The 27,902-nt window shown below is 46.4% G+C and overlaps 1 protein-coding gene across 1 annotated transcript; it reads right to left on the bottom strand.

Annotated features, from left to right (window-relative positions):
- Positions 1–99: 99 nt before the first annotated feature.
- LOC125947144 (uncharacterized) lies at positions 100–27,221 on the bottom strand. Its single transcript, XM_049671518.1, has 9 exons — positions 27,015–27,221; positions 23,899–23,981; positions 19,949–20,066; positions 17,523–17,766; positions 15,228–15,390; positions 10,888–11,012; positions 4,342–4,459; positions 1,546–1,713; positions 100–156 (listed from the first exon to the last, which is right to left on the bottom strand). Exons 2-9 carry the CDS (start codon positions 23,914–23,916, stop codon positions 100–102), a joined length of 1,011 nt encoding a protein of 336 aa, XP_049527475.1. The 5' UTR covers positions 23,917–23,981; positions 27,015–27,221.
- Between the last annotated feature and the right edge of the window lie 681 nt (positions 27,222–27,902).

Below are 27,902 nucleotides of genomic sequence, written 5' to 3'. Positions count from 1 at the left end.
ACGGGACGTGTGACCGTCCAAGCGTTAGTGTTTTTTTTTTATCTTACCAACTAGCGGTAGCAATTAGAGAATTAGATAACTTGCAGGCATAAAATCTGGTCAGCCGTCACAAAGCAGGGCTACTTGGAGATCGTTGGGAGGGGCTTTCGTCCTGCACTGGATTTAAATGGGATGCTGTTCCTGAGGATGAGTGACACGCCCGTTGCGCTACAATTATTACGTGCCAAACTTCAAACGAATATGCGATGATAGATTAGCTTCTACAGAAGATTCATGTAAGCTAAAAATTAACAAGGGCGTTGACAAGGAGTAGTTAGCGTATTAGCAGGACACGCGGAGACTAGCGCGGCATTCTATATAGTGCTATCAGCACAGAAAAATATGGGCATCGAGGAGGTCATGTCGGCAACTGGTAGTCGTTCGCGAACTTCGTATTGCTCTCAGTACGAAGAGTTTAAACGTTATTGGGAAACTGCAGGTTTTTCAAACCGGACAAGCGCCCCAAAGCGACAATTTAAAACAATTACTTTTCTTTATTTTTTTTTGAGCTCGATAGGTATCTATTTCACACAAGAGGGGTTGGGTTTAGCAACAGGGTGTGGGCCTGGGCTATAGTTTGTGTTCCGAGGCGCACTGCCAAGAGCAACAAGAGTGCCGAAAGACAGCGACATCGTCATAGTCTTTTATTGTCCTAATTGTGAATGCTTTCTGGCTTCAACAGTAATCAGAACGCATGCGAATGGCAAAACCAAAATCATAGTCAGTCGCCGCCGCAGCTATGGCAAATGAGGGCGCTGTTATCGATTCTTGTATAGCACGTACACTCAAGGGAGTGTCGTTTGTTTCAATGTTCAAGAAGTGGCGAGCCCACGTACTCTGTACCCATGGTTGACGAGCAGCTTAGTTCTTGCTGTCACTGCTATATGACTCTAAACATTTCTTTGCAATTATCGACTTTGAAATCATGCGCGTGTTTTACATTTGCTTCTGGGAAAGAAAAGGATAGTCGGAAGAAAGCTCTCGTCTTCTCCTTCTCGTTCCGGTAGGGTTGTCCGCTGTGATTTTCTAATACAATTTGTATTAGCGCAGAAAGCAAAGGGCAAGGTTCCCTACTCTTCAGATCGGCGCCCGAATCGCAGTGCTGGTGCTTACATATGACGTCACAACTTTCAAAGTATTTTGTCAAGTCGGGCCGCTCCCTTCTTAGGAAAGCGTAGCCAAAACTCGTTATGTTAATTACTTCGTACCATTACAATACTTCCTTTTCCACCAACTTATTAGACCCAACCAAATGCTGTCCCCTTCTCAATCTGTAAACAAAATATCACGCGGGATCTTCAACGTCATCTTTCGTTCTAGCGTAGCTTTCTTGCTCACGTCTCCTCTCGCGATAATACTTGCTTTTATAGAACCGGTTGCAGTTTGTCAATACAGCCGAACGTGCACTTCCTGAGTCGGTTCCTTTAGGGGAAATGCGCGCACATGTTCCCCACTAAAACGCGTCAGCGTATCTCTCTTGAGAAGCAGTAATGATGTTAAGCCTGCCTGGGAATAGTCCGCCAGCCCGAAGCCACTACAGGCCTGGTACGAGGCAGATATCGGCAGGTCGTACTCCTTGTCCAGGCTGTAGTACACGACGCCCATCTGGAGAGCGAAGGCCACGACGAGCGAGGGCCTCGAGAATCCTGCCGTGATCATGTGTGATGCCCCCTCCTGGGAATTTCAGGGCGACGTAGAGAGTGCTATTAGGAAGAATTTAGCGACTGATGTTGAGCAGATGCAGGATTTTGAAATTAACTTGGGCTAGTCAACCATAGATCGAGAGTAGGACTTGTTGCTGTTCTAATTGGTACAGCTTCATCTTGGTAGAAATGGCACAAAATAAAACGACACGTAAGGGTAGGCGATAACAAAGGTAGCAATTGCAACAATAAAGTTGTTAGTGTCACCTATATTGTCGTCGTACTCTTAAACAGCAACTGAAGCACTTTTCAAAGAAAGTAAGCTTTCACCGAATTATAGTTTTACAGCGTAAGCTGTTATGGGCTCACTCCAATAGCCGTTCCGGTTTGCGATGATGCCGCCGCCGGCGTCCGGCGAACGTAGCCGCTATCACTGGAAATCCGAAAAAAGTACCCTATTCCTGCCGGGATCGAACCCGCGCTGTGCAAGCGCTTGCTAACGGGCGCCGAAAAAATGACCTTTAAAGCAGGCGCAGAGGATCCGAGCCTCCGCCAGTATGCTGGCGCCATCTAATTAAGGTGCCTGCCTGCAAACATATCGTGCGCAGACGACGAGATGCCATTGAGACGAGGCGCGCAATAAAAAAAACGCGATCCCGAGCCTCCGCCAGTATGGTGGCGCCATCTAGTTATGGTGCCTGCAAACGCGGGGTTGCAGTTGTAAGGCTTGATCAGGCTCAGCAGACTGCTGTGCAGAGAGCATTACAAGCCGCAGCTCGCCGTAGACGCTGGGCGGACAGTTCAGATCGTTCTCGTCAAAACGAGGCGAACAGACTGCCGCGAAGACCCTGTTGTGTGTGGTGCCCAAATTGAAGCTATTCTTGGGCTGCTCCACCTGTGACTGTGCTGCGTGTGCCGCGCAGGCCTGTGACTTTTTTTTCACCCCCTGAATAGGAAAATCATAGTTTAACAGAACAGAAGTCACCGCTAGATGCTTTAATTTAGCAAAAACCAGCCGCAGCGTCTGCGGGAGATGCCGTGGTTCGGTTGACGGGCTCTGATGGCAAACACGAGCGTGACGTCATCATAGGTATCGGCGATGAGCGTGATTCGAATGGAGCCCTCACGTGACCCCTGTATTGACACCATCATCGCACCCGGACTTGGTTTTGTGTACTTAGCGGCCAATCCGTTCTGGTGGTTCCGTGGCTATACGGCACGCTTCTGCTAAGCTCGAGCTCGTAGGTGCAACTCCTTGCCGCTGCGGCCAGAATGCGAGAATGCTAGTGCATCGGGCGTTGACATTCAAAAACCCGAGCTAGTCAAAATTAGTCAGGAACCTTCCACACCAGAGTATGCCATTGCATCTTTGTGAATTTGGAACGTGAACCGCCATCAATCAACTCGACAGACAATGCTGTGAAAACTAAGCAGATAGCGTGGTCATCGAAATCTGTCCGACTGCGCGTTTTATGGAGAACGCAATTTTGGCATTCGGGGTCTCCCGCGGAATAACGTCTTCTTATATGGTGACTAAAACTTGTGGCGCCAATGTTATTACCAATAATTCAGTAATTAAGTTTTAAACTAATTACCTGATGAACCATATTGCAATTCACAACTTGTAACCGTGGAGTCCGCAAGGCCGATCCACTTGGAATAAATTCTCGGGAGGAAACCAGTTTCGAGATATTAATTATCGAACTTCGCGGAGAAATGCATTGGCGTTCCAGTTAGTATCTTAACAAAGCGTCGCTTTATGCATTCAAGCACGAAATTAACTGGAACGCCAATGCATTTTTCCGCAAAGTTCGGGAATATTTATCTTGAAATTGGTGTCATCCTGAGAATTATTTCCAAGTGCATCCGCCCTGCGAACTCCCCGGCTACAATTTGTAAATTACAATATGGGCCATCAGGTAATTAGTTAAAAACATAATTAGTGAACTATTGTTATGCATTCGATTATGCATCTCAATTTCTTGTGCAAGTAATGTCCTCCTCTTCGAGTAGACCAGCTCATTAACTAGAATTGGGCTATCTGCAATAGGCAACCTTAAATAAATTTTGGAAGTGTTCGCTGAAACACCCTGTGTATCAACTGACTGAAATGGCCAATGGAGCTTCACAGGACGTGCAGCTTCAGGAACGAGTGATGCCTTAGTGCAGGGATCAGAATTATTATTGACCACCCGGAATTCATTAACGCAACAAACAAAGCTCCGCACAGGACTAACGCTTTTCGATTCCCTCCCCTTAGGAAAACTACCATCACGGTCTGGAATCGAACTCGTTACCTCGCAAGGTCAGCAGCATAGGGTGTAGCCATTCTTCGGTGGTGTGGATCATCGAGCTTTGACCAGACCACGATGGTACCGACGGGGGTGGTGATATGGGCTTGTTGGTCGGTCATCGTGGAATGGTATCTGGGTAGGGCAGCAGAACACGGACACAAGAGGAAACGAAGACTTGTCTTCTTCGTTTCTTCTTGTGCCCGTCTTGTGCTGCGCTATCCAGATAGCATTGCATCACGATGGTACGTTCGCATTATAGGTAAGTTCGAATTAGCGAGTCGTCGATTGAGGAGAGGCTACGAAGTCAATCACTTCGACCAGAATAGCTCGTAGAGACTCTACGAAACTGCAGTTGCGGCACTTGCCATTGTTGGTACAAAAGGATTGAGGCTGTCAATCGCGTTGACGGGCAGCGTAAGGCACTGTCGCCGATCGGGTTGAGCCAGAAGAGTGGTGATTACCACCACAACGTCCACGTCGTACCTGAGGCCAAGAAAAAAAAAAAGATCGAATTGTACAATGAATAAACCAGCAAGTCAACGCTCACAACCCCGCATAACGTAAAAAAAGCACATTTGGACAGAATGTGGCTGTCGCAATGTATTCTTTTGTTTGTTTATTTGTCACCATATGGAATGGCAATTTCATACCTTTGAGAAACGCATAATTTTATACGCTGACATGGCGTCAGATCAAACACATAGGTTGGAATTCTATGTGAGGCGCAGCGTTCACGATGTGGTTATTTAAATGCTGTAAAACTGTTTAACATGTGCAGCACATTTTGCAGCAGAGAGATCGCTGGGTCCGGCTTAGTATGACAGCGGGCCAGCTGAACTATTGCACTGCCCCGAGGATCGGTTCACTTCCGACGTGCGGAAGACGTCTGGACAGCCGCGGCGCGTTGCGTCACGGGAAAACTCGCACACTCATTTGACCCCCCCCCCCCCCCCCCCCCCCATGTTGACGTTTCTATATCTTGTATCATTTACAAACTTGCGTTTCCATGCACACTATGACGCGCATCGCGTACCCTCAACACACCTCGAGTTTTCGACTCCATACCTCAGGCATTGGGTGAAGTCTGCCTATACGAGATGAGTGACCGATGGTGGGATAAAACATCTGTACCCGGTTTGCTGGCGTAGTGGATGTGGCGTTCTGCCGCTAAGCGCGACGGCGCGAGATCACATCCCGGAGCCGGCGGCCGCTTTTCGGGGGCGCAACGCCAAACACCACTATACAGTGCATTCGGGGCACGTTACAGAACCTCAGATGGACGAAATTAATCTCAAGCGGCCGGTCGCGCGCCAGTTTTGCGTATATTCGAGGGCTGTTTTCACGATCGGAAAAACTTTTATGTAGCACGTATTGAGCATCAGAAGGCTGCATCGTGAGTTTTTTTAGGCTGCTCTACCATTCTTCTCATTGACACCTTTCATCTAATTATACTATTTGACAAGTTGATTAATTAAGTCTAATTATGTAATTTGGTGGCATGCAAAAAATAATCTGAGTATCTCCAAGCGACGGCAAACTACATTACCTAAGTTCTGTCCAGCTACATAGCATTTTTATATCTTTAAATATTTTTGCATGATAGTGGGGACACCCTGTATATCAGAATAGCCATAGAGAAGGGCATGACATGAATGACATATCATGAGATAAATGACATTTTATAAAATGACATATTTCTCATGGCATGTATCTATGACATAAACTATATGAATGACATGCAGCGGTCATGGTCGTTTCTGTAACATGATATACATATATATGAGATAATGAGCGACATCCATACATAACCTGACATAAATGACATGTATTACATGACATGTCATGTGCGTCCAGACATGAATGTCAGGACATATATGCGCATGTCATATCATCAATGATATCACATACTTGTAATGGCGTGTTGAACTAAATTCTGGGGTTTCACGTGCCAAAACAACGATTTGCACGCCGTATAGTCGGGGACTCCGGATATAGGGTTAGTAATATCGATAAACGATTAATCGATTAATCAATTAAAAGAATCCCGTAAAACCACTAATCTTCATCGATGCCCCCCTTTCATTTATTGGACCTAATTGATTAGACATGTTCGATTAATGGTCTTCGAGAGTTTGACAGGAATGGCGCGAAAATTTTGAAAATGTACTAGAATGGCGGAGCACGCGCAGTGACTGTGCGGCTGCGGTCGAGCGACCGTCGACTGCTTTTCCGAGTTTCGAGTGATGCCGAGCCGAGCACTTCTTCTCTCTTCCCCCGCACCACACACGCCGCCCGAAGCCCGAGGCTTGAAATGCCCTCGCAATTCAAGGCATACTATAGCAACCCAATCGTTGATCATCGTCTCGTTACCAGTCCATTAAAGACGTGCCATAGCATTCGCATCGGTTTGTAGCGTGTAATTGACATAGCAATGGGGTTCAAGTCGATTCGAACAAATTTATAGCCTCCGAGCGCCTATTCTTTCACGCTGGTTGCGTGGTCATTCAAAGAAGGTGTCGGTTTCACCCAAACGTCCCAGCTAATTGACATCCCTTCGCTCTGTAGAAAAGAGCATGTGGCTTAAAGTTCTAAACCAGTAATTTTCTTTTCCCCTGTGCATATTGAAATTCCCTGAACACTTTAGTTAGACTTCACCTTTTAATTTCGCTATCTTTGTTATTTCTTGTTTCACTGTACTGTAGAGGGATTCACTAGTGCCATGAGTCTTGTTGAATTCTGCTCTAAGTGCCAATTTATAATATATATTTTTTTATATTTTCAAAGGGTACTAGTGCCAACTATATTATGTCTTTAAGAAATTTAAGGTTATTCTTCAACAAATTTTATACACTTCCATTTCTAAATTGGTTCCACCTCTCCAAATTGAAATAGGGTCCTACAGAAGTAGACAACTGCGTTTCAACATTTTAAAAGCGCACGGCAAAAATTTCTATTAATCAATTAATCGATGTAAAACAGTGCATCAAAATCAATTAATGGATTCAAGGCTAAAATAATCAATGATTAATCGTTAACAGAAAAAAGTAAGTGACCATCCCTAACTCTGAATTAATTTTGACCACCAGGGGGATCTTTAACGTGCCCGCAATGGACGCGACACGGGCGTTCTTGCATTTCGGCTCCATGGAAATGCGGCCGCCGCGGCCGAGATTTGATACCGCGACCTCGTACTTAGTATACCATATCATAAAAGGTATTGAAGGGCTCTATCAAGGCTTACAGAATTAATAAAATAAATAAACAAATAAATAAACAAATGGCTGATGCTGTCGTGATTATTTGTTTAACTGGATATATATCTGGATATGAATGACATGACATGAGTGCATGACCTGACATGAATGACATGATCTAAATGTAATGACTTAAATGCCATGCATTGCATGAAATGTCACATAGGTCATGACATGACATTCTTGGCATGACATGCACGCTTGTCTCATCCCACATATCTTGATACCAGTACATATACAGTTAAAGAAGCGACCACGACGCCGTCACCACATATCGGTTATGTCAATCGATCATGGCAATCAAATTATGATATGCATATAATGTCATTGATGTGATGTATGTCATGTCATTTCCTTCATATCATGGATATCTTGATACATAACTTAATAAAAATGGACCTCACATGAATGACAATCATGTCATGATATGGATGACATGACATGGATGTCAAACATGCATCACATAAATGAGATGACATGATAGTATTGTATTCAATGACATGACATACATGACATACATTTCTTCAGTTTTATATATTCTGGATACGCGTGTCATTAAATGCAGGTGGGACATGAATGATATGTTATAACATGTATGTCAACATGAATGCATGTGATGGTATGTCGAAATGTCCAGTCATGACATGATTCCCATGATTGTCGTGACATGAATGACAAGAATGACAAATTCATGACATGCACGCACGCACGGCATGTCATTATTACCATGACAGAAACACACAAGCCCACCCAGTGGACCAACTTATCTACTAACTTGGGCTGACGGCTATATGCTCGTGTTCGCGATGCCGTGATGATGGTTGTTGCAATGTCATTCCTGGTTCATAATCTTACTTTCGTATCTAATTTTCGCGTGCTACCAGTGCTCCATCCAGGTGGAACACGTCAGAAGGTCCCGGCATCTCGGCAGCAAAACACCGAATGGTGGATGCATTTGTTCAAACAGTGATTGAAAAGCGACTTTCCTACGAGTGTTGATTTCGGAACGCCGGACAGCAGCGCGCCGCCCCCTCGTTCCTCCCAAAGCTCGTACCGGACTTTCAGGGCGCTGCTCGTCGTTACCAGGCCTCTTAAACTACGAGGCCTGCTCTTTCCTGGCGCACATATTGTCCGAATACAACAACACTGCACCGAATCCCACTGGGGCGGCGTGATCACGGTTCGGCCAAGGGCGAACAGTGCCGCCGGCCACTCGTCCGAATGGCTATAAAAAGACACAGTCTTCAGGTTGTGCTACAGCTTCACCGGCAAGTCACCTGTATTTGTCCTCCGAGTGAAACCACGTGCTGGTGTCAGATAGGATTCAGTTTCTGCGTTTTTTACCCCCCCCCCCCCTCCTCGCACCTTAATGCAGCTTGTTCACGTCAATTTTATAGCTTGTAGAAATCACGCCATCATCGTTACCGTCGTCTTCGTCGTCTTGTAGCTGTCGTCACACACACGCAATCTCACGCTAATCCTACTTCGATGTACTCTCGTCGCAAACACTAATACTGAATTTACACAAACACGTTGGTGAACCTGGTAACGCTTTGCAGAACACCAAACAACGCTGCATAGTGAGGTGGTGGCTACATGTTTCTCATGACGTCGAATCCCACATTGCGTGGCATTTGCGCAATTTGTAAAACGTAGGGTCTATAGACACCGTAGGGTCTGTAGGCGACACTACGTCATCGTTCGCACGTCAAACTGTGCCCGTCGCGGTAGCTATGCGGCTGTGAGATTGCTCGAGGTCGCGGGTTCAATCCCGACCGCGGCAGCCGGGTCTCGACGGAAGCGAAATACACCAATGCTCGTGCACTTGGATTTAGGAGCGTGTTAAGTAACACCAGGGTGTCAAAATTAATCCGAAGTCCGCCGGTACGGCGTGCCTCATAATCCGATTGTCGTTTTGGAACGTACAGCCACGTAATTATGCCATCACTTCTGCCGCGATGCGATGTGCCATGTGAGGCAATGACAATGATCAACCCTCTCATAGATTATGAACAATGGCACAATACAACGCCTCAAGAAAACACGTCTCCCTATATGTTCTGTGCACTATACGCTGAAAAACAGCAGTGGTAATGTTTAACATCAACTCGCCACTCTCGCATTGGATTAAACGTTGAGTAAATTAAACATTCGCCGTCAACATCGCAGCTAATTATCGTCAATCAAAGTAAACCGGACAGAAAGCTTGGCTTACATCGATTCCCTCGGTGTGGGGGACCCGCATGATTATTTATTTTATCACTGACTAGTTTTGTCCTCACCACGGTTTGCACAAATATAGCCCATGAAGATTATTTCGCCATGAAACCACGTTTTTAAAAATCTGGGTGCAATTTGCTAAAGTTTCCGTTATTTACGGTTGTGCAGAAAGGGCTATGAATGGTGCTATGACTCAAAAACTGATAATCCACCCTAAACAATGTTAATTTGAGGCCTAATACAACGTGAGACCAAAAGTTTACATAAATTTGTGTAAAATGCATGGAAGACACCTATATGTAGGTTTGGCGACAGGCGTGATGTTACCGACATTTAAAACTTGACACCGGCGTTATAGTTACGATTACGTAGCTCCTCCAAATTTTAATATCATTGGAGCTACATACAAGCGCAAAAAAAAAGAACTAATGCTATAAAGTCAGAGTGGTTCTTGCCAACATTTAGGGTAGAGAGCGCCTCTTATACCTAAGAATGCGAAAATGTCCACCGTTTTAAATCGGTACACTTCGGCGGATACTGCTCTTCTAAACTAATTTACCGCCACAGTAGCGTACTCTAACGTAGGACACCGCAACTTTCTCAAAAGCTCTTTCAGCGAGACACGCAGTGTCGCTCTTTTTCGCTACAGTATTGCCTTTCCTGGCTTCCGAAACAAATGCAGGGACGCCACCACTCTCGGAGTCTGTGCGGCCAGCAAAAATATGCCGAAATTACGGGGCCCATAATTTATGTGATAGCGCATTGGTACCCGCATGGCAACTGCACGTTGTCGCAGGAACAGGAGTTCAAATCCCGGTGGTTGCCGATATTTTATTTCTTATTCATCTTCTTGCGAACGTAAAGGTGATGATGAGAAAGCGCCCTGACGGTGGACCTTAATACTCGTCGGTGTAACAGAAGAAAGCGAACTGACACATCAAAAAAGTTTCGAGGGTTTGACTGCTGTAAAGGTTCTAGCATCAGTCCTTTTTTCTGCATACGGGCCCCGTTCTCTTATGACATAAAATAATTGTTAAGCCATGGTGCCACTACTAAGGGGGTGTTCGCCCTATAGACTTAGAAAAGCTTTGTTTCTGAACAATAAACATATGACGTCGCTAGCGTGCATGCGTGCGGGCAGAATAAAAAGAAACATGTTTTGAGACTTATCGTCGAGCCATTTGAATTTGCGCCCACCGTAACTTGTAGCTTAGCTTACTTATCTGTATTACGTTAAAAGGCTCAGGGCAGATATAGAATAGCGCGTGCCTGCCAGAATTAGCAGGTTCGCGGCAGGCAACGGCAGGCGGCAATCTGTGTCACGTCATGGCCTGAAGTAGGCTTATGTAAGAGTGGGGCGGTCCTTCTTGTTAGTTATCGGGGAAAAGCCTTCGCTCCGTCTCGCTAAAAATTGAGTTCGGTCGCTGTCATACTCACGAGGCGACTCTTTCGACAACTTGGGTTAAGGTTTGCCATGAGTTTGTGTCGTTGTAGAAGAAATAACCGACGCCGACGACGATCATATGGCTTTTCCTGTCGTCTCCTAGGACACTCCGGAACGCCTGCAAAAAAATCGCACGTCACATCCACACACGCACACGCACGCACGACGAATTGCATTGTTGAGGTAGCTAACTAAAATATTCAGTAGTGCTTATTTTAGCGTCTTTAATGTTAAAGGCAGACTCGTTGTACTTGCAAAATTAAAGCTGAGCATGTTTGCTAGGCCGTATGTCCAAGAGGAGCTCCACTTACGAAATATCAGTGCTTAAATTGTGCTACGAAATACATCGGCGTGTAATTGCGTAGTTTCCCGAAAGCGTCGCCCTAATATTTCGAGACAATTTTACCTGGAACGCCGTCCCGCTTTTTAGCAGGCTTTGGGGACATATGTCCCGAAAGAACGCAGAAGATAATTTTGCATTGTGAATTTTATTTATCGAACGTTATCAACATTTAGCTACATGCACAATCAGGATGGTCATAATTCATCCAGGTGCTGAAAATTACGTAATAACGTTATTAACGCCGAAAGTAAAACAAATGAGCTGAAGAAGCATTCTGAGGCTATAGTACTCAGCACAGGGAAGGTACACTAGAAGAAGGTGCCACGTACGTACTTTCTTGTTGAATCGGAGGGCAAATCCTCTATATAGATTTGCGCTCCGATTAAACCTATGTACTGTAAATATGTTCCCTCCGCTGGTTGAAAGATTGCAGTGCTAAATGTTTCACTAATAAAGTTAGCATTAAACTCTCAACGTTAGATAACCTTCGCAACGTAGGATGCTTCTGCTCTCGCAGCCAGTAGAGGTGTTGGTCGCCGATGTCGTGGACGTTAACGATGTCGGAGAGGGAGAAGCTGTAGAACATTACTCCGTAAAAGACATGTCTTCGTGGCATCATCGAAAGTTTTGCGCGTAAGTGAACAGCCGGAGCTGTGGGCACGTGCATGTTGCTTGAAAGTCTGGGGGCATGTGAAAGGTCAAGGTGCTGTGGTGAAGCGCTCGGGAAGAATTGCAGTTCCTATTCTCACGCCACCCTCTCCTCCTGAGGCGGCTGCGGCCGAAAGGCATGCTTTTGGTGAAGTTGGTGCTTATTTAAAGACATTCTTTTCATTCTTTGACAAACCGTTTTCTTTTCCTCTAAGGAATTACGCGAACAAGCAGCAAACGCTACCTAAAAGTCCTCAAAATAAGAAATATACATGCCTGGAAGTGCATAATTCATTCAATAAAGCGAATCACTTTCTAAAAGCATTCGGCTATTCGTCTACGTTGACAATCATCGTTGATGGTTGACGCAATTTTTTTTAATAACCATAGAAATTCAACCAAGCATTGATGCCTTAATGGAACGCCACCAAGAGGAAACTTCCTCTAGGTGTCGTTGCTTGAGGTAGTGTACGAGGGCTTAGTTTGCCTTCTCTTAAATTCACGTATTACGTGACGCGCCTGCAGTTAAACGGATGGTTCACCTTGTCCGTCATAACATTGAGTGGCCCTGGCTAACGTTACCATGACTAGACCTACGCTACATGTACCCAAATACTTAAAAGAATGTGGACGGAGGAACAGCCCCCACTGTAGCTCAATTGGCATAGCATCACGCGCTTCATGTGGTGGTTTTAGGTTGGGCCAACACTTCTTAAAGCGGTTCTAGAAAATGTAGGTTGAGCGCTCACCGGCGGCAAAGTGTCTTTTTTTTCACCTTCATTTCAATATGCATTGTGATGTCAATGTGCCAAAAACAATGTAGCATATCCCGCGAGTTACAATATATATACAGCGAAGCTTTGTGCGAGTGCATAAAGAGTCGAAACTCTAGTACATGCACGCACGCACACACGCACGCACACACACACACACACACACACACACACACACACACACACACACACACACACACACACACACACACACACACACACACACACACACACACACACACACACACACACACACACACACACACACACACACACACACACACACACACACACGCACACGCACACGCACACACACACACACACTGACGTAAATTGTGTTTACGTCAGCCTACAGCGGGCAGCCAGCGCGCTCCGACAGCGAATAGCACAAAGCCGCAGCGCGCAGGATGCACGTTGCTGGGTGACGTAAGCAAATCGTCGCCTCGAGTGCGCGCCTTCGCGCTCGCTTCAGCCTCCCAGTTTGGGCTTCGCGAGCTTTGATAGCCGAACTTCGCGTGACAAATAGCCACCGGGAATTTCTGGGATGGCTGCGCCACTAATTGGTAAAGTCGAGAGCCAGGCGTGAAGGCATGTGACCTCTGAGACCGGGCCACATCGGAGGCCATGCACGACGGATTTGTGCTGATTTCGCCGCAGACATGGAAAGTACAATTACGACCAGAGTGGCAAGATGGGCTTGTTGGTTCATCATGAAGGCAGTATTTCAGCGCTTTGTAAGGACGAGGACAAAGATGGAGACGTACGAACACACAGGCGCTCGTCCGTACGTCTCCATCTTTGTCCTCGTCCTTACAAAGCGCTGAAATACTGCTTTCACAATTACGACGCTCTCCCGAATGTCATCTAGCCTCCTCTCGCACTTTTCGGACGCACACGCTAAGATTGGAGAATAGACAAAATCGACTTATGAGCACTAGGCATGGGAAACTTAAAGCGTCATTGAATAGCCTCCCACACGTAAACTAAACGTTATCACGCTATACTAAAACTCGCTCTCTGCAAAGTTCGTTTGCGGAACGGTAACGCTATTTCCATTAACCCCTCTATTACACTAACGTTAAACTAATACTGTCTATTGACGAAGCATAGTGCAGGCGCCGTCCAGGCACCACTCGTTCACCTCGTTAGTGGAGCCAGGTCAGCGTTAATTCTGTCTTGCGCTGTTGGCATCAGCGTTAATTAATTACGCGCGCGCACACTACAACTACACTAGCGATCCCGCGGCGCTGCTCGGTGTATATGCTACCAGTCTGACCGCACCGGACAGTAAACGTTAATCTAACCTTATCTAATATTTCAGTGTGCGCTAACTAACGCCCGCGGTATCCGGTTAGTTTCACCTGCGTGCGACACCTGCAAGGCTATGGGTTGCCCTCCTGATCATACCAGCGTCGTAAGACGCCTGGTAGATGCCGAGGCGCTGTTCCGTCTGCAGAAGCAGTTGCCTCGTGTCAACAGGCAACTGCTTCCACGTATGGCTTCAACATCAATGCGAGAAGTCCAAGTACAACGCTAAACGGGCTAAACATTGCTATTTCTGCCAAGGCTCCGCCCCCATCGGACCCTGAACTGCCAAATGTATTTTTTTAACACGAAAGTGTTTTATGCCGGGGTCCACCAAGACTTCACTGACGTATTTCCGTCACGGAAATACGTCATAGAACATAATACAAAGAAAGAAACCAGAAGAAAAAGTTCCACAAACATGCAAAATTTGGGAATCGAACCCACGACCTCTCGGTCCGCGACGATAGATCGCCGAGCGTTTAACCCATTGCGCCACAAACGCATTTGCAGAGAGCTACACAGACGCGCCTTATATATCTAACACTCCTCCGTGTACCCGCGCTCTTGCTCGGGGCGGTGCCGCCGCCTACAAGCAGAAAAGAGAAGTACTGCATTATGACACTAACGCGCACCGACAGTGAACGCTTCGGTGGTCTCAGCTCTACGACGCCTCGATGCCAGCATTCGAAGGGACGCTGGCATCAAGAAGCACTACCAACGCCACCTAGGTGGCGTTGGTAGTGGCGTTCACCGTACTCAGCACAGCGGAGCGTGGCCTCCGCAATTAGCTCTGAAAATGTTTCTGAAGTTGATCGCGGAGGCTGCAATTACGACGCGCTGTACGCGCTGATTTGACTCGGTGACGATTCAGTTACGTGCTTTGTCTTGCGCGTTGTATTAGTGTGTCAGTTACGTGCTTCGTCTTTCGCGTTGTGCTAGCGTGTGCAGCGTAGTGCAGCTTCCATATGCACGACGGTTGCTCATGGTCATCGACGTTGGTAGTCGTGATGGAGGAGACGTGCCACCAGGCGTCAGCGTGGGTGCATCAACGCCTAAGGGCGCTTTAGCCACAAAACACCAATAGACATTATATATCAATGTGCAATAAACATTACACTACTTCTGTGAAGACACGTTTCACTTTCGTGTTCTATACCGATTCCTATATAAGAGGGATCAACCACATTTTTTTTTTATCGCTTGTGTGACGTGCTATCTTCTGTTATCATATAACGCACTGGTGAGCAGAAGCATCGCCTACGCTGATAGTGTCGGTCAAGTTTCCCGCGCCGCTCATGCTTTCGACGAAGGCCAGGGCCCCGTAGATGTTGAGGACACCGTAGTGGTTGATACGCGACATGCTTCTTAGTTCCGCCAGATGATCCAACAACTCCGTGGCGGAAAACTGGTTTGCGTCGAGGAAGCTGCAGAGGATACGAGACACCAATGATTGTGCTGGCATTGTTTCAGACATTCGCCATCTCTCTCTCTCTCTCTCCAGCAGACTCAAGCACTTAAAAGCGCGGTCGGTACTTAAGGTTTGCCGCCGCCCGGAGCCGTGTATTGCAGTGAAGATGCACTGTTGGCAAGCGGCGTGATATGCAGAATGGAGTAGGAACGAAAATTGATTTTTTTTTCTCTTCTAAAACATTAATTACTTGGAACAAACTTCCTGAAACAAATTGTTAGGTCCCCTTCAATGAAACACGCAACCTTTCATATTTTTAAACTGACCTCTTCGATGCAAAATGTACACTTGTAAACGTAACAGAAATGCAATATTTTGATACTTTATGATCATTCACTTGAATATGTCGTGATATTTGCATTGCAAAGTATTTTACAGGGTATTTGGACGCATCAATGCCAGGAATACCTAAAGGATCAACTGCGGGTACATTTAAGGTTTTTAATAAAAAATTCAGATAAGGCCAAAATTGGCCATTCTAACCGCATTATAAACACATTAAAATACAATTCAGAGCCCATACGAAGGAGAATGCCTAGTAAAGCTGAACCTTTCCGAGGTATTGAATTAAGAATAATTTTGTTACGATTTCTTATTCTACATCATTCTTTTGCTCTTAGGGGTAAGAGTCAAATGGTGCTCAGGTAGAAAACAATTTTTCTTTCGCACACATTATCTTGGGTATGCACTGACCTAGACATAATAATTTTTAAAATCGGTGGGGTTTGAGTTTTTGGCTAGGGAGTTTGTCATTGAATGACCAATGGCTGAAATTTCTAAATGCACCCTTGCGCCTTCCTTTTCGGGGGAGCTTCATTCACCCCCTATCGGAGAATCATGGTCACAGGCGTAAACGTCTCGACATCATAAAAGCCACGTCACCTATAATGACGCGGGACCTCAGTGTATTATCCAATGCACAACGTGTAAAACCGCCAGTGCAAAGTGCACTGCGGAGAAATAAAAATTATAAAAAATAAAGAAAAAAAAGGCACCTTAGCCCAGTGACGTATACGAGACTCGGTCCCTCGGTTCCGCGTAGGGACAGGGTGGGGAAGGAAAGGCGCTTGGGAGAGAGTGTCTGTGTTGCAAAGGGAGAGGGTGCCTGCGTTGGTAGTGAAGCATGCTTCCTGACAGCATCGACACGTGGTACTAGAGTTTCTCCGATCTCCCTAATTATCGAACTGATTGGAAATAAAATGAGAAACGACCCTAATCCTTGACTTAGGTGTCTGCTAGTGGCACTCGCACCTTGGCGTTGGTGTACCCTGGTGAACTGTTCGGGTTAACTTTGTGTTTCCATTGCGTTAACTTTGTGTTATTAAAGTGAAGTACGACACAGGCACAGAGAATGTAAACGATGTAAACCATACTACACTAGACTAGGCCCGGCGTCCTCGTCGTCAGAAACTCGACGGTACACAACACTTGGCCCGGCGTCCTCATCGTCTACTTCCATGGCGAACAGAAAGGGCGGGAAACCGAACTCGGAGGAGCGAGCGAGCGGAAATGCCGGGAAACCGCCATGCACGCACATGAAGCCAACCTGTACTCATGCGGTGGGTATCTAAATTGCACGATTGTGTGCGTTGGCGTAAGGCAATTAGACTTTCCCTAATTGTTTTATAATTATTCCTAACACTTACCTTGCTGCACTAAACTGTGCTAAACTGTACTGTACTAAAGTTGTACCAAACGTTAAACCTGCACTAAATGACTGTACTAAACCTGTGCTCCGATGTCACATCTATCATCAACCATAAGTAGAACCATCCATTTTGTATAGTTTTAGCTTTAATGCTTTATTTTAAATATAAAAAAAACATGTTTTGAATTTTGCACGAACCGGAAGTTGGTGGTCGACCGGAAGTCGCTGCTTAAGAAACAAGATTATCATTCGCTGCTCGTGCCACTAAAAACGCTTGCGGCGAATAGCACCATAGACAGCGTTTTACAAGGATCAGTGATTAACCAAATTGCAGATGGAGCCCTTCCACCACGCACGGTGAGGGGCAGTGAGTGCTATGCCGTACGCCGCCTTTTTTTTTTTTTTTTTTTTTTTCAGCCGAAGCGCGTTGAGCGACCTACTGGACGTCGAAGGACAGGCCGCAGGTGGTGTCCCTGTATGCGGCGCAGACATTCCTGAACGTCGGGAAGATGATCTTGCTGAGCACCGGCTCCACCGTGTTGTTCTTGACCCGCACGTGCGTGAAGAAGACGATGTCGCACGACCTGTCCGGCGGGTAAAGCGGGTGGATGGCGGCTGCCGGCGAGCCCACCGAACACAGCAGCGGAGGAGGCTGAGTCGTCGTCGTCGTCGTCGCCGGAGAGGCTGCCAAAAGGCGCCACTGTTGCATTAATGCGATCGACACTCTCCGGGAACTTCACCCCGCTTTGCGATATGTATGTATGTATGTATGTATGTATGTATGTATGTATGTATGTATGTATGTATGTATGTATGTATGTATGTATGTATGTATGTATGTATGTATGTGTGTATGCATGTATGTATGTATGTATGTATGTATGTATGTATGTATGTATGTATGTATGTATGTATGTATGTATGTATGTATGTATGTAGCCTGATTTCACGCCTCTCTTTAACGAAAAACAAGAATCCCTCGAAGTTCTTCAGTGTTGGGCGGAATTGAACGACAGCCCGACAGTTCAGCGCGAGGTAGCAATTCAAAGCGTTTGCATGCACCAGCGCGCCACGCATCTCAGAGGCCGCGCACGGCCTTCGTGGTGGCGCCGCTGGAAGGCGCAGCTTGCACAGAAGGAAGCGCGACAGAGGAGCTTGATGATTTGAATCTATTTACCACCAAACATTCACCAAGATAATTTTATATACAATCAGGGCAGCACTTGATTTCAGTGAACCAAAAGAACAGGCTGGCTTCAGGAAGGAATATTCTACGATGGATCCTATCCATGTCATCAGTCAGGTAATCGAGAAATCTGCGGAGTACACTCAACCTCTCTATATATATGGCTTTCATATATTATGAAAAGACATTTGATTCAGTAACGATGTCAGCTGTCATAGAGGCATTGCGCAATCAAGGAGTACAGGAGGCATACGTGAATATCTAGGCAAATATCTACAAAGATTCCACAGCAACCTCGATTCTCCACAAGAAAAGTTGAAAGTTACCTATCAAGAAAGGGGTCAGGCAAGGAGACACAATCTCCCCAATGCTATCTCCCCAGTATTCACAAATGCAAGTTAACGCCTGGCGTGAACGTGCTCAAGACGCTCAATGCGTTCTCTCGGCGCGTTCGCTATAGGCGTCATTTAGATCAAGTCAAGCATGAGCTTCAAGGTAAAATGTATTTCTGAATACGGGGGTTAGACTAGGAAGGCAAAGGAGTGAGGATCCACGGCGAATATCTCAGCAACCTCCGGTATGCAGATGACATTGTCCTATTCATTAACAATCGGGACCAATTACAACAAATCATTGCAGACCTTAACCGAGAAAGTTTAAGAGTGGGGTTGAAGATTAATATGCAGAAGACAAACATAATGTTCAATAGCCTGGCAAGAAAAGAAGAATTCAGCATCGCTAGTCAGCCTCTAGATTCTGTAAAGGAGCACGTTTATCTAGGTAAATTACTCACAGGGCACCCTGGCCATAAGAAGGAAATTTACAGAAGAATAAAATTGGGTTGGAGTGCATACGGCAGGCATTGCCGAATCTTGACTGGGAGCTTACCACTGTTGTTGAAAACAAAAGTGTAGAATCATTGCATTCTACCTGTGCTAATATATGGGGCAGAAACTTGGAGGTTAACAAAGAAGCTCGAAAACAAGTTAAGGACCGCACAAAGAGCGATGGAACGAAAAATGTTAGGTCTAACGTTAAGAGAAAGGAAGAGAGTGGTGTGGATCAGCGAGCAAACAGTGATAGCAGATACTTATTTGACATTAAGAGAAATAAATAGAGCTGGGCAGGACATGTAATGCGTAGGATGGATAACTGGTGGACCATTAGGGTTACAGAATAGATACCAAGAGAAGGGAAGCGCAGTCAAGGACGGCAAAAAACTAGGTGGGGTGATGAAGTTAGGAAATTTGCAGATGTAAGTTAGAATCAGGTAGCGCCAGACAGGGGTTAATGGAGATCGCAGGGAGAGCCCTTCGTCCTGCAGTGGACATAAATGTAGGCTGATGATGATGATGAGTACCAAACGAGCGGAGTGACAGTTCCTGCGAGCAGCCACCACGGCGCGCCACTCGCGCTCGCGACGAAAGTGTAGTACGCCGCATAATGTAATTACAAAGTGCAGAAATAATAAATAATTTGACGTAGCATTGCGGCCACGTGTTGTAGTTGCAATATATGATGTAGTTATTTCACAGAGAGCGTCGGGCAAATTAAAAGCAGCACTGTGAGAGGCCTGAAGTAAGATTTGCATGACCGCGGTACTAGTGTAGCTTGCACATAGTTTCCTGCTATGTATAAAACGGAGAATAGACGTCCTGCACTTTCTGCGCAGAGACTTACCGGAGGAAGGTGTCCTCCTGGGAAACGTCATCATTGCCGGCGGCACAGCACTCGTAGGAGCCGTTCTAGGTGTGAGAACTCTTCTAGATGTGGGAATGATGCGGCGCTTCGGAACAGTCTAGAGGAGCAACAAAACATAAGAGCGTATACGAGAAACATTTTGAAAGGAGCATGTTCTTCTCTCTATACAGGCAAGTTGAACGGTTCCAGAGTGGACCAAAGATATGCGAGCGGAACGCGACAAAGAGGCGTGCGACTGAGGCAAGCGACAGAAGAAGCTCACTTGTGACCCATCAAAAACGAGAAGCTGTCAGCTAGCTGAGAAAAAGTGCCAACCGGCCTTGTCGCGTGATCTCTAGACATTCAAAGCACACATTATCTACGCGGCTTAGACGCGATGCAGGAACCACTCGTGATATTAGCAACATTACTGGGCTAGTTGGTTTCAACATATTATGGTGAAGCAGACGCGAAACCACGTGAACCAGCAAATGACCGGGCGCTCTTTCCTGACGCTCTTTCCCGGCCGGTCGTTTCCTCACGTGGTTTCGTGTTTTAGGAGCGAAGCTCCTTATAGCGGCACCCGTTCCGTCCCCGTCGTCGTAGTAGTAGTGTGTAACCAGTCCGAGAAAAATGAGAAAAAAAAATTTACCGCGTATCTGCGTGCTTCGCTGCTAATGTCGTCGAAAGACGATAGTCTTCTGCCGGCCGTACTACATGAGTGCTGGTCTGATCCGCGGCCACCCGTGATACTGTTCTCGTACCATTTCCATCCTGGCATGAAGGTTTGTTTGAACAGATTTCATTTTACCGCATTATTTCATCAAGCGGCCATTTATGTTTTGCCCTGCTTCAGACAGCGCTTCCTTTATGTTGAATCGGCCGCATCTGGCTGGCATTGATAAAATTGAGGAGGCGCTGCGTGAGACATGGACGCCATCTGGCAATACATCGGGAAACATGAGCTTGTGCAGAGGGTTTCCTTCCTCCATGGCAGAGGGCGCTCGTCGGCGCGCAGTCGGGGAACGTCTTTCGTCGGCGCGCATAGCATGGCATTTTCAGCGCAGCTTAAGAAACTAGGGTCTTTAGAGTTACGTATCTATGTATTTTCCATTAAAGGAACACACCTCCTAATACTTACCTGGTGATGTTGCGCCTCAGATATGCGTAATATTTACTTTGTGATCGATAACGTTCACAAGTATGAACAGCCGTACCAGTTTAAGTAGTGTGGGCGGTAAGCAAGTGGTCCAACTTTGGCCGGGTGGCTGAATCGGGTGACAGACAGACAAACCGACAGACAGACAGACCAAATTTTCAGCGTTTAAGTTCCCCAAGAAAGACTATCGTCTTTAAAAATTCCGAAGTTGTGTCCGTAGCGCGGAATCGAACCAGGGACCCCTCGCTTCCGAGCGCGCGGCGTTAGCCCACTACGCCACGAAGCGGACATAGACACACGCACCACGATGGCAATAAATACCCAACATTAACGAAAGGCCGCGTTTCTAGCGCGTTTCTAACGCGTTTGTGCTAGCGCGTTACGGCCCGTGTAAGAAGCTGGTGTAAGACGCTGTGGCCTCTCCGCCTTACCTTCAACGCGTTTCGAACGCGCTGCCCAAAGCGGTGGCAAGTCAAGTTCAAGTCGAGGAGCGTTTATGAATACTGGGGGTATACTCTCTCGGCAGTCATGTGATGGCGTCGGCAAACGCGGTGCACGTTCCGGCATGTGTAAATGGCTGCGTAAGACGCTATGGCCGCTCCCCCTTACTAGAGAGTACTGCATGTTTCTAACGCGTTTGTGCTAGCGTCCCCTTAAGCAGGAGATCCGATGATTCCCTCCGGTGCTTCGCCCACTCATCATCATTCACCCCGTGGATATGCTGTGATTTTTTTCAACTGAAGATTTAAGCACGATCCTCGCTTCTGTTTGGTAGCGTGTCTGAAATGCTTTATTTTATTGTGATAGCAATTATATGGACACTCCAAAGCAGATTTCTGCCTCGGCGTCGCCGTCACCGTGAGGTTCCGTATGACGTCAACGGCGATGAAATCGTCGTTGCGCTCCGGACGCTGCATGTGCAAGTGAAAGGGCGCGAGGAACGCGCGCTTTCATGGGGAGCGAACGCACGTCGGAGAGCAAACGCGCGTTCTGCGCCGTGCTCCCTGAAGGGCTGCAGAATTAAGCGTATCTTTCCTCCTTTCCAGATATAGAGAGCAAACGCAACTTTCTCCGTCGCGCGAAAGGCTGTGGGGGGGACGGGAGGGAGGGAGGGGAGGCGACGTTTAGCTGCGGTACCAAATACGTATCTAAATAAAAACGCCGCGCGCGTTCGGTGCGAACACGGGCAAACCACCGACGGCGTCGGCAACAGTTCTGCGCGTTGCTGGTGCTGCTGCATGTCCAAGTTTATACAGCTGATAAAACTATTATCCTTACTCCGTGTAGCTCTCTACTAATTTGCTATCGCAATTGGTGCTTCGCCTTTCGGGTGAAACTGCGACAACTTTTTTGTCCTACTTCTAAGTGTGGCTTTGTACCTAAGTCTTGCCTGTTTACAGACATGTGCTTATATCATTGTACAAACGATGAGCGGTTTAATAGCCTTTGCAGCACGTGATGAAGGCCTGTCTTTTCAATGATGATAAATGTACAAAGGATAGGTGTCGGCGGCCAATTTGATGCCACTCAATAAGTGAGAAGCAACAGTGTTATAATGACTGTACAGATGATAAAAGAAGAGAGAACGTCAATCGGACCGAAACAATAAGCAAGTTGTAGAAACGTACTCCGAGACATATTCGCACCCTTTGGGGCTGATTTTGTGCCGCAGTGATGATCGACATCTATCACGTGTGCCTTGCTTTTCAATGATGCTGCGTTCCCAGTACTTTCATGGCGCGAGCGGTATGGACGTACGACGGTGGCATATTACTCCTGACAGGAATTATATAAGCGCAGTGTGTTATGTCAAGAAAGTGTAGGAAAGATTGTACAAGATTTTTTTTTTTTTTTTTTGGGGGGGGGGGGGGCTTATCGTCAATGCCAGATAGCGTAGAACTGGGTATGACACAGTCCACCTCAAAATCAACGCAACTAACACATCCCTCTGTACTTGCAGAGCGGTTTGTGAACATCGCCTTTTTTATCTTTTTTAACCAAGCATGCGACACTTTCATTTCGATGGCAATAAAAATACTCTCTACAGCAAATTCTTTCTGTGCGGTCAACACAATGTGCCCCACGTGTCATGTACCAAGTTGTTTATTTAAGAAAAGTGCAGAATTCAACGCGGCCGAAGAAATTTTATTTTAATTATAGCAACCCCAAAGAATCGTCCAGTATTTTGTGTATTTTATAATTAATTAGTTAGCAATGAAGAACTAACCTTCCAATAGTACCTGTTAGATCATCTTGGCAAACTGTCAGTTTCAATATTTTGTACCACACAAGCTGTCTTCCACATTTTAAGTAGAGCCCACAAAATATTAACAAAATACCGAGCTACTACGCGGTACATGCAACGTGGACTACCTGCTAGCCATGTGGCATTGTTTAATATTTCGCGGGATTGTTCCTAGCCGCTAGAAAAAGAGCTGCGCAAGAGATAGGGCTCCAAAACCATTGAAATTTACGTTTTTGAAAGTGCTCCGACGGATATTGGGAAATCAGATACGAGTATAATTAAAAAGGTAAACATCCATTACAAACTAATTTCTTAGGAAGAACACAAAAAACACGGGGCGCTTCTTGAAATTGCTGGTAACAGCATAGAACTAGTTTCATCTACATAGAAGGCGTTATTTCTTTAAAACTTAGTGCACGATAGCTGGGACACCTTGCATAGGTTGAAGCTAATTCCCGCGAAATTTCTAAACGCGAAACGTATATTCCTAAATCTGTCACATGCTGAAGATCATAGCAAAACACTGTAGCAGTTGCTGTAGCTTACAGGGAGTGTAAAGTTCATGACAGCCGGAATGGTAATGGCAGCCGGACTAAAGGAGGCGTTGACCTCCTCAGCGGCGTCAGTATCTGTAAATACAAACATAAATCAATGATAATTCAAAACCCCAACTGTCGTGCAGACATCGTTCGGCTTCATCGTATAGACGTTTTCACGAGGGCGCTTCCGACGGTCTGGCGTGGAGAGTATGTGTCAGTGTTGCCTGTTCGGTCTGGACTGTGAGCTTGCCTTGCGCTTGCATTGCGGAGTGGTAGCTTTCCTTCGATGTTTCCGTTTATTTTTGTCACGAATTACTTACGCTCGTAAATAATGGCATATATACTCATCAAAAGGCTACAGGCCAGCACTGTGCAGTTTATGGGTGCACAAACAACCAGCGGAAAATAACGATTTTGGGGACTAAGTGTGTCCACAACACAGCACTCCGCGAGACCACTGCCGATGTGATATGTTCACGTTTCGCCGGTTTCCTGCATCACCTGAGGACTTGGCATTTCAATCTAATGTGAACCAATGCACACATAAGTAAAATAACGCATTTTGGTAAACCTTTTTCGGCACATTTCCCAATAGGTTGCGAGAATTGTCAGCTCTTCGATGCAATATTTTCTCGTATGTAGTGGCAGAGGCTACATTTGTTATTCTTTCAAACACGACTTCATTCCACTGCCTAATACGGGGGCCACACGGCGCACGTTTGATCGTGATAGAGGCCGATATGGGTCGAATTTCTTGGTCGCGATTGGCTTCTTTGCTCAATCTGCGGAAGGGAGCCAATCGCGGTCGAACATTCTGATCCAGATCGGTCTCGATCGCTATCAAAATGGCCGTGTGACACCGGTATAACACAAATTGAAGCACTCTGCGAGATAACTAGTCGGTAAATACACTTCACAACGATCTGGAAAAATCGTGTCCTATGGAAGATGTATGCAGACCCTGTGTCCACCAAAACATTGTCTCTGCGTTCACACGCACCCTGCGCGGCCCTGCCCATAAAGTTAATAACTTCAACAGTGTGGTGCTGCATCGAGCTCACCCATCTTTGAGCGTTGTCTATGTGCTTGGGCAGCAAGAGAATGCAAAAACGAACGTGTCAACCTCATCAGTGCGGCCTAGCGCCAGTGCTAGAGTTCGCGAACCGTAATGCGTTAACTGTGCATGGCGTAGAAACACGCTAAATGAGCCCGCGCAAGTTAGAACGTAAAAAATGGTATTCGCATGGGTACGCGCGGACAATAGCATCATACTTTCAAGAATAACAGCAACGAAAAAAATGAATTATTCGCACAGTCAATCAAGTGAAATACTTACGTGCGTGCAGTGACCGCTTCGCTGACCACTAAGCGCTTTTCACTCACGGTCAGTAGTGGTTTGCAGTCATACGCATATGTATTTATTCGACAATTGTCAAGACTCGACATTACTTTATTATGAACATTGCACAGAAACTAGAGAAAGAGCAGAGATGGCCCTAACGCTGCAATATTATTGGCTTATTTCGCTTCAGAGATAGCGCACATGATTAATTCTTTCCGTACGCGATATCTTCAATACAAACTTCGCGCACGATCTACGTTAAGGTTCACCGTGAGCGAAGCTTGTTCCAAATTCAGACATTCGAAAGAAAAGCCATTCCAGGTAAACAAACGTAAAAAATAGGTAAACAAATATATCTTTATGACAAGTCATGTTATAATCCCTATTGGGATTGACAGTATGTATAAATAAATAACTACTAAATACTAAAAATAAAAATCTAGCACCTGGGCTGTATCAGTTGCGCTGACATCTGTGATCACTGTCGCGCGTCGGTTCGCTGCAGGTACCGCGCTGCTCGATCGCCACGCTTATGCTTTGACATTTGGTTATAAGCACACTGCACCGCACCAGATCCAATAAATTTTGCATGATTGAGCTGTTCAGGTTGCGTCGAAGCGTATGGAGTAACCACCGCATATCTACCAACCACTGACACGCGTCGTCGGGCCGCCGGCGCCTGGTTCTAAGCATTGCCCGACAGCTACGTACGCGCCTGCTTTCGCTAAATGAGGCAACCCTCAACTGCGAAACCTAATGGTGATCAGATTCAATCGACGATACGGTCACATGTGTCCAGAAATAACAATGAAATATACCGCTGATTAGCACGCCAGGTCTCGACGAAGCAGACGCGGCTGCCGCCGCTACCGACGACGAAACACCACATCCACTGGCTGGGCTTGCTGTTGCCATGGCACACCACACTGAGCGCTCACGCGAGCACGTGAAACATGTAACAAGTCAAGCCGCACAAGACAAGCGAAACGGAAGAAAACAATCGAAATAATGCGCGGCGAAGATCACACAACCGAAGTGCGGCCGGCCTGCTCTCGCAAGGCGCACAGTCCAAAATGGTGGCATAACATGTTCTGACGCTAGACGTCGCCCGCGTCGGCAAATGGCGCTGCTCAAACGTCGGTTTGTGAAAAGGTCTATAAGAACCATTGGGAAAAATTGTAGCGACGTCTAGCGCGAGAATCAGGAACCTCACCCGAGGCCAGGGGGTTGGAAAACCAATGCTCGGGCGGTAAGTTGGCCCGTGGACTCGAGATCGCTGCGGTGCACCTTTGCTGTACGCTGCGGCGATCTCGGAGGTCATTGTGAGTCAAGCCACACCGAGACATCTGGCCCGTTTAGCGTCTTCTGAACGTGTTCGCTCGCGTCTGTTGCGCGACTTCGGTCGACGTTGACGGAAAGAAGTGCGCTAGCTCTAAACAAGTGTGCGACAGTAAAATATTATGGGCCTGTAATAACAAAAAAAAACTATTTCGCTAGAATTGGTCTTAAGAGAAAATTTCGGCCACACGTGATGCTGGACATATCACTGGCCAAGACGGCCGCCTAAGGAAAAGATCACTTGCTTACGAAAGAATTAGTGAACTCGGCCCCTGGTCTAATGTGTCCCTTGGGACTGATGGTGGTCAGCACCTGAGGACACTGTTACGCAAAAATCGTCTTCATGCTCGACAACGAATATATTCAACACATTGGTGCTCATGCTCTTATCAGCGCAATCTAAAAGTTAAGAAGGGCTTTCACACAGGTTGAGTGACACTGACCTTGGGGTTCAAAGGCGACTAGCAGAACAACGATGAGGCCGAAGATGAGGCAGATGACGAGGAAGACGCACACGAAGGCCCAGACCCTGGCGCTTTCGCTGTCTCCGCTGATTGGGTAAAGCGGGGATGACAGTTTAGTAGAATACGTTGCCGGGCCTGCTAGTAAGCCTTGTTCACAGAAGCAACGTTATTCTTTGCTCACGAAAGTGATGATTAGGGAATTACAATTTCACGCTGAATAAAAAAAAAAAACAGGAAGCGGAGCGCTAGCATCGCTATAGTTGGCTGGCCACAAGCAATTGTTTAATGTCGGGCTGTAGTTCAAGGTGGCCGTAGCGGCATACTGTATCTCCTCGCTATTGGTTTTCTTGTTAGATGCGCGACTTCCTTACTCTTGAGTGAGACAGTCTGCTCACTCTGACACAGCCCAAACATTCACGTGATGCAAGACACCTTGACGATTCTCTTGCGTGATAATTTCTTTGGGCGCATCATCGATTTTTCAGGCGCACTGTAAGTGCGGCCTCCTACAACAGACTTTGTACTATTCTGATCGCAAGAGGCTTTCAGCTGCTTAAACGCTGTTGTTCAGTAAGGTTTCGCCACCATTGCCCTCATCGGGTATTGTTGCAGTATTTAGAAATGACTGTTTAGAAATATCTTTTCGGTGCACCCGATCGGTAAGAAAGTGATGCAAGCTCAACACGTACCTACTCCACTTAAACACAAAATCTAGAAAAAGTGTGTAATTGTTGTCAGAAAAAGACAAGAAATTGTGCAGATTCCACGCACGGTGGGAAACAATGTACTTCGAAGCATTTTGCGGGCACCTGGCAATATAGCATTGTTTGGGGTTCCGCAAAGCGATTCCATGTGGAATAACGTGTT

The sequence above is a fragment of the Dermacentor silvarum genome, chromosome 7 (genome assembly GCF_013339745.2).
Source record: "Dermacentor silvarum isolate Dsil-2018 chromosome 7, BIME_Dsil_1.4, whole genome shotgun sequence".
In the NCBI taxonomy this organism is placed as follows: domain Eukaryota; kingdom Metazoa; phylum Arthropoda; class Arachnida; order Ixodida; family Ixodidae; genus Dermacentor; species Dermacentor silvarum.
Note: the sequence above shows the minus strand (reverse complement) of the source record. Positions and strands in the feature narration are given on the sequence as shown.

Coding starts and splice junctions, on each gene's coding strand:
- LOC125947144 (XM_049671518.1), bottom strand. Junction 11,013..15,227: donor ACTTGACCGACACTATCAGC/GTAGGCGATGCT, acceptor ATTTTTTTGCAG/GCGTTCCGGAGTGTCCTAGG. Junction 1,714..4,341: donor ATCCTTTTGTACCAACAATG/GCAAGTGCCGCA, acceptor TGAAATTCCCAG/GAGGGGGCATCACACATGAT.